The sequence below is a fragment of the Choloepus didactylus genome, chromosome 6, assembly GCF_015220235.1.
Source record: "Choloepus didactylus isolate mChoDid1 chromosome 6, mChoDid1.pri, whole genome shotgun sequence".
Classification (NCBI taxonomy): domain Eukaryota; kingdom Metazoa; phylum Chordata; class Mammalia; order Pilosa; family Megalonychidae; genus Choloepus; species Choloepus didactylus.
Genome location: NC_051312.1, coordinates 143,028,045 through 143,039,842, shown reverse-complemented (window position 1 = coordinate 143,039,842; position 11,798 = coordinate 143,028,045). Strand labels below are relative to the sequence as shown.

The 11,798-nt window shown below is 37.9% G+C and overlaps 1 protein-coding gene and 1 pseudogene across 1 annotated transcript; both read right to left on the bottom strand.

The window, feature by feature from the left end:
* Window positions 1-2,008: 2,008 nt before the first annotated feature.
* LOC119537392 lies at window positions 2,009-2,880 on the bottom strand (annotated as a pseudogene).
* A 5,137-nt stretch (window positions 2,881-8,017) lies between these two features.
* LOC119537670 (olfactory receptor 143-like) lies at window positions 8,018-8,953 on the bottom strand. The gene has a single exon (XM_037840207.1). The coding sequence runs from the start codon at window positions 8,948-8,950 to the stop codon at window positions 8,018-8,020; it is 933 nt and encodes a 310-aa protein (XP_037696135.1). The 5' UTR covers window positions 8,951-8,953.
* Between the last annotated feature and the right edge of the window lie 2,845 nt (window positions 8,954-11,798).

The window sequence follows — 11,798 nt, the reverse complement described above, 5'->3', positions numbered from 1 at the left end:
TCCTCTTCAGAAAAGTATCTACCATGTCTTGTACATTTTTAATTTGGGATGTTTGTCTTTCTGTTGTTGAGTTGTAGGATCTCTTTATACAAGCTGAATATTAAACCATTATCTAATACGTGGTTTCCAATATTGTCTTCCATTGCATAGGCTCCTTTTTATTTCCTGACAAAGTCCTTTGATGCACAAAATATTCAATTTTGAGGAGATCCCATTTATCTATGTCCTCCTTCATTGTTCACACTTTGGGTGTAAGGACTAGGAAACCACCTCCTATCACAAGATCATTAAGATATTTCCCTACATTTTCTTTTAAAGTTTTATGTTCTTAATTTAATGTTTAGGTCTTTGATCCATTTTGAGATTATTTTCATATAAGGTGTGAGATAAGGGTCTTGTTTCATTCTTCTGAGTATGGATATCTAGTTCTTCAAGCACCATTTGTTAAAGAGGCTGCTCTGTCCCAGTTGAGTTGGCTTGACTGACTTATCAAAGATCAGTTGCCAACAGATGAGGGGGTCTGTTTCTGAACACTCAGTTCAGTTCCATTTGTCAGTATACCTGTCTTTATGCCAGGAGCATGCTGTTTTGACCACCGTGGGTAGGGGATTTCCTTTTTCTGTTACTGACTTTCTAAATTCCTGAGTTTCACTTACCACTCACTATTTTATCTCCTGAAGATGCTGTTCTCTCTCTACCTGATTCGCCATATGTGATGACACACTGTATCCCTCTTTATTCCCCAAAAGACTATATAAATGCATGGTTACTGTACACTATAGTTTTACCAAGCTCAGTGGACAGTAAAGACAACTACAGAATTCTACAGTACAGGATACAAACTTAGATGGAAATGCAGTCTGTAAACCCTCATTTGCTTTTCTCCATTGAGAGGCCTCTTATTACTGACCACAGTCTCTGCCTTAGTTAATGATGTTCCATGGTCACCTTTCTCTCCTTTCTCTCCCCTGCCATGTGTTTTGAATCACAAGACATGCAAATATTCCAAATTTATTTTAAATATTTTAATTAATTTTATCTTCTGTGAAATAAATTTTCCATTTCATCCAATCAACTTGCAACTACAACAGCAAAGCAGGCCTCTTCTTTGCCAATAAAAATAGCCCATCAAAGTTTTTCTAAACAAAATGAACAAAAAAAGCAATACCCACCTTGAGAGAAATTAATACATCCTCCTGGATCAAAGCACAAACTTTCAAAAACTTGAAATATTTTCCCATTTTCATTTTTATTGAAATAAAATTAGTAATGTGAAAGCATAGTATACTACAAAGATCAATAAACTTTAAAAGGGTGGTTAAGTCCAGATATTCTCATTGAGAAGCTATGTGACTTTAACTCATAACATCCTGGGCTGCAGATTCCTCTCCAGGTAATACTCATATATTGATCAACTGCTACATACTTGTTTGGGTGTTCTAACATAAATAAGAAATCTCTAGGCAGTAAATATTAGTTCATAGTGTTTACACCTTCTAAGTGGGATATAGTTGAAGTCTTCATGGAAGCTTCTATTTCAGTGGACACTGGCATTTGAAGACGACCAGTTTGGCCCATGAAGAAAGGAAAGAAAGGAAGAGAAATTGATTGTTTGGCTCCTGCTTCCAGTGGAACATTACAATTGACATGTATCCCAGCCCCACTCTCCAGTGACAGGATGTTACTCTAGAGATGCTTTATTTGATAATTTGCAGACTTATTCAACTTTTTCAAAGATAAAATACAAAGTTTTAACTGACTAGGAAAATAACAGAAGTAGTAATTCTTTCCTTGATGTTTTGCTTAAAGAGGAAAAAAGGTGAGAAGGAGAAGAAATGTTGCATAAATATTGAGGAAAGAAGGAAGACCTGTTCATAAAAATGAAAATAAATTTTCTTTGCCATGGTAAGAAAGAAATAGGTTAGGATGGCTGCCACCAAAAAATATAATTATTAACACAGCATCTCCCTGTCCTGTACTTACCTGGACAAAGTGAAAGAGATTCTGATCAAAACGTTCTTCTTTTCAGGATTTTTCTCATGGCAAGTTTAACATCTTTATTCCTCACGCCGTAGATTAACGGGTTCATCGTGGGAACCACATTAATATAAAAGACAGAAGAGATTATTCCCTCATTCATAGACCTGGCAGAAAATGGTTGGAGATACATAAATGCACATGATCCAAAGAAGAGAGAAGAAACTTTGCAGGTGCTGAAGGCTTTGGACCTGCCTTCAGTGGAATTGATGTGGGGGGTGCTGCAAATAATTAAACATTATGAGATAAAAATAGACTGGGCACAGTGATGCTGATAACTGACACAATGAGCTCCACCAGCTCATTGACATAGGTGCTTGTGCAGGAGAGCTGGAGCACAGGGAGGGTATCGCAGAAGTAATAGTTGATTGTGTTGGCATCACAGAAGGTCAGTCTCAGCAGGCATCCAGTGTGGGCCATAACACCAGAAAAGGCCATCAAATATGAACCAAACATATGGTTGGAGCACACTTTAGGGGATATGGCAGTGTTATACAAGAGTGGATTACAAATGACCACATAGTGATCATAGGCCATTGATGTCAGCACATAGCACTCAGAAATACTAAAAAAACAAACAAACAAAACACCAGAAAAAGTAGAGATGAATCATGCATGAAATATAGGAGGTTATGTTCTTCCTTGATATGAAATTGATCAGTATTTGGGGAGTTATAACAGAAGAATAATAGGTCTGTTAATGAAAAGTTAATGAGGAAAATGTACATGGTGTGAAGGTGGGAATACTGCCCAATTAGTTATCGAGTCTAAGGTTACCAAAATGGTGACCATATACAGTGCTAGAAACAGGGTAAATGGGGAGTTGGCATATGGGTCACCAATTCAACAATATGAATTTTGACATGAAAGAGCCATTTCCAATAGCTATTCTGGTCTTAGGGATCTATTGGCACAAATAACATGGTTACTGTAGAAGGAAATCCAGGTCTTCCAACAATATTTCCTCCCACAGGAAAGGGCTCTACAGTGGAAATGTCTGAGACTAACCCAAAGTGAACAGAGAATTAGTTTTTACCACTACCATAATATTATATGACACTGACTTCTCCTTAAAAGGGTCCTAAATTGAATATAACCAAGAGCACTGCCCACATAGCCTACAGAGCAAAAGACACTTCCACCATAGGAAAATAACGGCTGGAAAACCAAGGAGAAGGGAGAAGATGGATCAGGACAGAACTGTCTCTGTCTTCTCATCATTTCCTCATTCATCTGAGCCCACCCCTCATCAGTAAAACTGGAGGCAGAGGACCTAGCTACCTGGAGCTGGCCTCTAATGCACTTACACCCTGGTGTGTTAGGAACCATGAACATTGTTTCCAGATCAAAACTCAGAGACCAAAGCCAAGGAAAGTTTCAGCAGCTGTTGCAAGTCATAGAATAACAGCAATAAATCTACAAGAGTGAGTTCCTCTATGGACAAGGAACTTAAACATTGAGATAGAGGAACCCTGAGGCTCCTATTGACTCAACATTCTCTGTTACCCCTCGGATGGATTCTTCCATCTAACTCACTGCAGTGGCAAGACGACACAAAATGTTAGGGAAAGTCACATGTATTAATCCCTAGACTTCAATCTCAAAATATGGAGGACAAAATATGAGTGGAATTCAGGAACTCACCCTCCTTAGGCCAGAAAATCTCTGAGCTTCCTGATCATTCTTATTTACCCCCATGGTCCTTGAGAGTCAATTTGAAACTCAGTGATTTTGTTTCCTTTGAATCTGAGGTTACAGACCAGACTTAATTTCCTATATACCCTGGAAATCATTCTGAGGTACAGATCATAATTCCTGATTTTAGCTTCGAGTCCTCTCAAAGCAATAGAAAACAAAAGCTTTCTTTATTATTATCACATTTGTTGCTTGATAAGCTCAGAAGATTTAATGTGAGTGTAATGATACAATGCACTTGGTTATAAACAGGTGATAAGTTTGGTCAGTCTCTTTCCCCCAGGGGACAGACTCTGAGTGTAATAGGGAAGTAACAGGAATGTATTTACCTGTGGACCACATTATATCTTTAGTTCTTTAGGGACCAACATTTTCCTTAAGTTTTCACTTCTCTCCTGGAATTGTACATACACTTTTGCAGAGATTAAAGAAAATCCCATCTCCTGGTATCTTCAACTCTGAAAAAAACTCTACTAATTGCATTGTTTTATAACATCATTTGTTCCATATCCTACTGTAGGTTTTTCTGCAGTTGTTTTGCTTCCAGGCTTCTATATGTCTGTATTCAAAAATTGTCAAGGATTGTTGTAACTAACATCAGGTGTTGTCTCTTCTATGATGCCTCCAAATAAAACTTTAATGCCTTCTCTTTGTCTAGTCTTTACCTCTAAATACCTACTGGAAATTTCTATGTTAACATTTAATGTGTTCTTAAATGTAACATCTAGGTAATTGAGTTTATCAATTTCTTTTCATCATTGAAATTAAGAGTTTGGTCTCTGGAATTAGACAGCATTTGGTTAACTCTTAACACCATAATTCCTGACTCTAACACCTTGGGCAAGTTATTTAAAGGAATGGGAATAACAGCATCTCTTTGATTGGGTTGTTGTGGCTGTTAAATGAGCTAATATAAGTACTTAGAACAGTGCCCGACAAAATTTAGGTAGACCATAAATGTCAACTATCATGATTTATGACCTCATAATTTCCATTGGATTCTCTATACACTCATCAGACATTATTATTTTTCTTTAAACTATAAGCTCTATAAGGACAAAGACCACTTCTGTCTTATTTACTACTTTGCTCCTCCTGCTAAGTCCAGAACAGGGAACACAGTAGACACTCAATAAAATTTTCTGGAAGTTAAACTGTTCTCTGGATGAAAACCCACAGAATATTTTCCACATTCCTCACATACTAAGCAATAGAGTCTACCACCACAGTGTCCTCCATCCTTTCCCACAGCCACCACCCAAATTTAGGCATTATTGATTTTTTTTCCCTTATTTTTTTTTTTTTTTACATTTTTTTTATTGTGAAATATAACAAATATACAGAAGAGTCATAACTTTCAAAGGATGATTTAACAAGTGATTTTAGCACAAATTTAAAAAAAGCTTTTGGGTTACAGTTCCACAATTTCAGTTATTTCCTTATTGTGAAATATATATACAGAAATGTGATAACATTCAAAGTATAATTTAACAACTAGCCATAGAGCAAATTTTGAAGCATTTTTGTTACAGTTCCACCATGTCTGTTATTTCATTCTAGCTATTACTGTACCCTAGAACCTAAATATATATATATATATGTATATATGTATATGTATATATATATATATATATATATATATATATGATTCAGTATTTATAATCCTTTGTTAAATTGTATCTTGTCAGTTGCTACACCTCTTTCTCAGTTGATCACAGTCTCAATCTTCAGGAATATCTGGGCAATGACCACCCTAACTTGTTCATATTGAAAACAGGTGTTGACATTATGGGGAAGGGGTATGTACCTGGTTGATGTTCTTGGAGAGGCTGCTGACTCTGGGTTTTGGGACTTACCTGGCATAGGAACACTCTAAGGGATTTAAATTTCTTATAAGTAAACTTAGTGAACTTTTATAGAGTCTCAGAGAGGGGCCTAGGTATTCTTTAGTATTTTCTGGACTAGTATACATCAGGGCTTGGCATACTGTGGGCATTTGGGATATCTAGCTGGAGCTTACATAAGAGTAACCTCCAGGATAGCCTCTTGACTCTGTTTGAAATCTCTTAGCCACTGAAACCTTATTTTGTTTCCTTTATTTTCCCCATTATTATCCAAAAGGCATTCTCAGTCACCCAATGCCAGGGCCAGGCTTATTCCTGGGATCTGTGTCCCAAGTCACCAGCAAGATTTACTCCCCTGGGAGTCATGTCTCATGTAGGGGGGAGGGTAATGAATTTATTGACAGAGTGAGTTTAGAGAGAGAAAGCCCACAGCTGAGCAACAAAAGAGGTTCTCTGGAGGTGAGTCTTAGGCACAGTTATAGGTGGCCTTAGCCTCTCCTTTATAGCCATATTTCACTAGAGCAAGCCTTAAGATCGAGGCCTTGACTATTAAGTAGGGTGTTCCTAATTTCACATAACATATATTCTGCACAAGATAAGCAATCAGTGGCTCACATTATCTTCATTTATTTGTACAATCATGATCACTCTCAATTTTAAACAATTATCATAACCCCAAACACCTCAAATCTCTTATCAGCCCCTAATTATTTATCCCTCATATTAGTGTGGTACTGGTAAGGTATTCCTATTAATTACAGTCTGTAACATGCAATAGGTAATTTTCTCCATATACCATTCTGTTGTTAACTGTACCAGTGTCATACCTCAGAAGTAGATCATTCAGGCACTTATTTATATTTGTAATGCTGATCTGTGGGATACATATCTTTAAACAACCCCTTTCAATCATGTTGCTTTCAATGTGGTACTGATACTTATAATCCCATTAATGAACTATCAATACCTTTGTCCATTCCCATAACTTTAAGTTCACCCTCATTAATATGTCTTTATGTATTAGGTAATCATTCCCACTTCACTAGCTTCTGTCTATCTCTAGTTCCTCTATATTCTACATTATATGACACTGATTTTACAGTGTCCCACCCCATTCAAGGTGGGTCTTAATCCTTTTACTGGAGTCCTTTATGAGAGGATAAAAGATGAAAAAAGCACAGAGAGTTCAGAGAAGCCACAGAGAACCTGAGAGACAAGGACACACCCACAGAAGCTGAGAGAGAAAGCCACTTAGGCCAGAAGCTGAAAGCTAAGCCCAAGAGACAAAGACCAGTAGATAGCACTCATGTGGCTTCCCATGTGACAGAGGTGTCCAAGAGGCCAGCAGAAGAGAAGGTATCATCCTGTTGATGCCTTAATTTGGACATTTTCATAGCCTTAGAACTATGAAGTTGTAAGCTAATAAATCATCATTGCAAAAGCCAACCCATTTCTGGTAAATTGCATTCTGGCAGCTTTTGCAAACTGAAACATAAGTAGACAGATCTTTTTCTTTTGCAAAGAGGAATGCTTGTTATACAACTGCGTAAACAAAGAACCTTGACATTATCTTTAACACTCTATTCTGTAGCCAAGTATGTCATTGTATAATTTTCAATCACAATTCCTATGAATTTTTGTGGAGAAAAAGGAAAATGTAATGTGGAAAATAACACCTCATCCACAGATACATAGACAATCAGAGACAATCTCAGTTCCATTTATGAAAGCACATCATTTGATCAATGCAATAAATTAGAAGCATTTAAGAAGAACTGTCGAAAACCTTCATTGGAGTTTGAGGAAGGTAGACAGGGTGGGGATCCTTGTCAGTCCTTACATATGCCCAAGAAAAAAGGAAGGAACCCTAGTGCAATGTTATTCATTTCTGTTGTAGATTGAGGCCAAAAAGACAAAACAAGAACCATTACTAAAAGAACTGTGAAAATTTCTGGAAATATTTAAAACTTTACTATGTACACAATTTTTATTGCCTCTCCTGTGTTAATGTAATTGTCAGTAGTAACATAGGAAAGGGCCCCAATGTAATTGTTTCAGAGAAAGAAAGGAAAAGAAGAACTGGTCCAACAATTTCCCACTGCATATCTCATCAAAGATGAGAAAGAGGAAACAGTAATGTAGTAGGTATTGTTATCTCTAGACAGGAATGAAATTAACTCAGAGTCTCCATCTGATAACAAAAATAAATAACAGGTTGGGGCCACATTAGACTCAGGATGACAATGAAGTCAAAGAATAGATCTTCAAGTTTACATTGCAAATTGAAAGAACAAAAATATTAGAATAAGAATTCTTCTAAGAATACATTAGGAAGAAAGGTGGAGAGAAGGAAAGGAAGAATAGGAAAAGAAGATGAGGTGTCTTCAAAAGAAAAGAAACACAGCAGTGGTGCCAGGGACTAAAAGAATCAATAGTCCTATTCAGTTTGTTACTCTTTTCAGGATTTTCCTCAGAGCAAGTTTGACATCTTTGTTTCTGAGGCTATAGATAAGGGGGTTCAGCATAGGTACCACATTGGTATAAAAAACTGAGAAATGTTTCCCCTGACCTAAAGACCCAGCAGAGGATGACTTGACGTGAGTGAGCAGCCCAAATCCATAGAAAAGGCCAAGAGTTATTACGTGGGAGCTACAGGTATTCAAGGCTTTGGTCCAGCCCTTAGCGGATGGCATGTGAAGGATATTGAAAAGAATCAGAGCATAAGAGATAAAGATAATGGCACTAGATACTATGACCACTGTGCTCTCAATAATAGAAATCACAAGCTCATTGGCATAGGTGCTGCTACAAGAGAGCTGGAGTAGGGGGAAGATTTCACATATGTAGTGGTTGATGGTGTTGGAATCACAAAATGTCAGCCTGATCATGCACCCTGTGTGAGCCATCGCACCAGCAAACCCCATCACGTATGAAGCAGCCATCAGCAGAGAACACACCTGAGGGGTCATGGTGATGGTGTACAGCAGGGGCTTACAGATGGCCACATAGCGATCATAGGCCATGGCTGTCAGCACATAGCACTCAGAGATGATAAAGAAGCAGAAGAAAAATAGCTGAGCCATGCATCCTGCAAAGGAGATGAGATTCCTCTCTGAATTAAAGCTCATCAGCATTTTGGGAGTAACGACAGATGAATAGCAGAGGTCAATGAAGGAGAGATTGAAGAGGAAAAAGTACATGGGGGTGTGAAGGTGGGAATAGAAGCAAATAAGAATAATTAAGCTCAAATTTCCCACCACAGTGACCACATAGTTCACCAAGAACAGAAAAAACAGGGGCAGCTGGAGCTCAGGTTGACCTGTTAGTCCCACAAGGATAAATTCAGTCACTGAAGAGACATTTTCCACGGCCATTCACTTCACACATGAACAGTAGAAGCAGGGATTAAGGTGACATTGGTACTGTACCCTCAGGCTTTATCTCCAGTAGGAAATCTGGATCTGCTGGGTTACGAGATGAAGGGTGTCTGAAGACACACAGCAGGGCACCCAGGAGCCTGAACTCCTGAGGAGATTCCCCAGACCTTGGTGTCCAGATTGCCTTGCCTCTTCAATTTCCCTTGCTGATTTTGTGGGTCACTGTGCAGAGAGTGCTGGTAGACTTCCTAATGCCTCAGCATTTCCTCCCTCTGACTCAGGCTTCTATCAGGCTCACATGAAGGTCTGGAGTGCTCCCCTAGAATTCTTGACTTATGTAATTGTGGGTTTGGAGGGAAATTAGTAAGTCAGGGATGATACCTTTTCCTGGATACCTTGCTAATGCTGACCCTTGAGGATCCTCCATCCCACTGTGCTGGGTCTCTAATGATGAAGGAAGCTCTAGGCATCAGCACCATCCTCAGTCTTCAACATGCTAGGAGAGGTATTCTGGAGAATAAGTCATGATTTCAACCTCAATATATGCACAGAAGGTCCTTTTCACTTGCAATGAGGACAACACTATTATATGAACTCCCCAAACAGCAAGCTGGTTTGAATGGGAATGAACTTCATGTCCTATATATATGGGGAAATTGATCAGAAGTTCATAAAAATATCCTCTCCCACATGTTCTCAGAAGTTCCACGAGTCTCTTGAGGGGAGAGTTACTGAGCCTGTGTTTACATTCTGTGTCACAGACCTACCATTAGATCCTCTGGGACTCAGTGTTCTATTCAGCTTGTATTTCACATGAGGAATTCCTAATCCCCAGTGCAATGGACTGGTGGCCTCTTGGTGTCTCCCCTCAGTATCCCCCAGCTCCTAAGCACAACTCTAGGGTCAAGGTCAGTTGCCATTACTAGTTTTCTAAAAGGCTTTGGGATTGCGTTAATAAAATATTAGACCATTGCTTTAATATTATATTTGCTTTTGTATTGCAACTCAATAAGGTGCTGTAATGAAATTGCTAAGAGAGTGGATCCTCAAGTCAAAGTGAGTTTAATGAACAGTTTTCCACTTCGTAACTGTGAGATTTTAGAAAAGTTAGCGGCCTCCTCTGAACCTTCTATCCTCATGCAAAATAAGGCTAAAATGAGGTATCTCATAGGCTTGCTTAGGGAATTAAAGGAATTATTTCAAATGAAGTATTAGGACCATGCCTGGTACATACGAAGAACATGATAAAATGTTAGCACCCCTTCCCTTTCTTCTCTGCCGTATTCACATATAACATAGATTCTGAGCTGTGGCACTACAGATATTTTGGACAGGAAAATTCATTGTTGTGTTGGTCTGTCTATGTACAGCATCTTTGGCCTCTACCCATTAGATACCAGTACTACTGCCCCTTGCCCATTACCCTAAAAATTAAAAATACAATTTTCTGTTCGTAAAGGGCCAGGTATATTTAAACATCCCAAGAGTCAACAATGACCACATTGGAGAAGCTCTGGTTTGTATGTATAGACGGGACCTCTGCCCTGCCTCCTGGATAGTTCAATTTTATGACTTAGGGATGCCTTAAACTCAGATGCCTCAAACTGAACTGAGCATTTTCCTGTGATTCCCAGCATGGCTCCTTCTAAGGTCATCATTGTCTAAATTATTTTCATCAATATCCAGCTAATCCCCAAATGATGTTTTCATCCTATATTCCTTCTCACTCACTACCTTCATTAAGTCTCCAATTCTTGCAGAATCTATCTCCTTGAATTCCTCCTGTGACCCTTCCCTGGCTTTACAGCTTTGGTAGACTCTGTTCAACTCAGATTTGTATTTATGTCTTGGTTTTCCAATTTGCGATTCTATGAAAGATGAGAATTTGGCCCTTTTCACCCCCTTTTCTAATTACTTGCATGCACACACACACACACCTTGTCTTTCTGTCCCCCTCCAATTCCTACCCACATGCTTATAATCATCACAAATTGGTTTAGACCAATATTTGTTTTCCTTTATTAATACTATTTTAAACATTATTCACAGATAATCTATCATTTGTATGATCAATCTTGTTTCAAAATTAATTTTTATACTGGATTAATTTTCATATTTTATCTTATTATTGTGTATACTTTTTCTGATTCCTCCTAACTTCTTCACCTTTTTAAAATAAACCTCCTTTCGCTACTTTCAATCACTGGTATTTAATTGAATGTATGTTCTTAAGTCTTTTCAGGAGCTTTCCATAAATTCTGGGCTTGTTATCTTGTCCTATAACTGTGATACACTGTGATTTCTTGAGATCTTTCTTCACCATTATTCTGGGGATTCTCTTTAACCCAGTCTTGAGCTTAGTCCTCTGTTATCTGAATCACATTTCATCCTATTTCTTGATTTCTTATTCATTTTTGTATAGCATATACTACCATGGCTTCTTCAGGAAAAGTATATGATATTCACATCTTACTGACCATGAATTTTCTGAAATTACCTTTGCATAACTTCCTATTTATCAGACACTTGTATGGGAATTGACTACTGATTTGAAAGTCACTTTTCCTCAAAGTTTGAGGAAACTGAACCAGTTGTGAGAATCTCAGTATGTTTCTCATATTAGATAATTTTTATGAAAACTGGTTATTACCTTCACTCTACTCTAGAGCCTTTTAAAATCTTATTTTTCTTTCGTTTTTCAGAACATTCTTAATGTTGTCTTCTGATATGTCTATTTTCATACATTAAAGGGAGTGTGAATTATGTCTTCTGTAAACTCATGTCTTTCAATTCTGAAATGTTTCTTAAAATATATAAATTATGATTTCTTATTGCACTTCTGTTT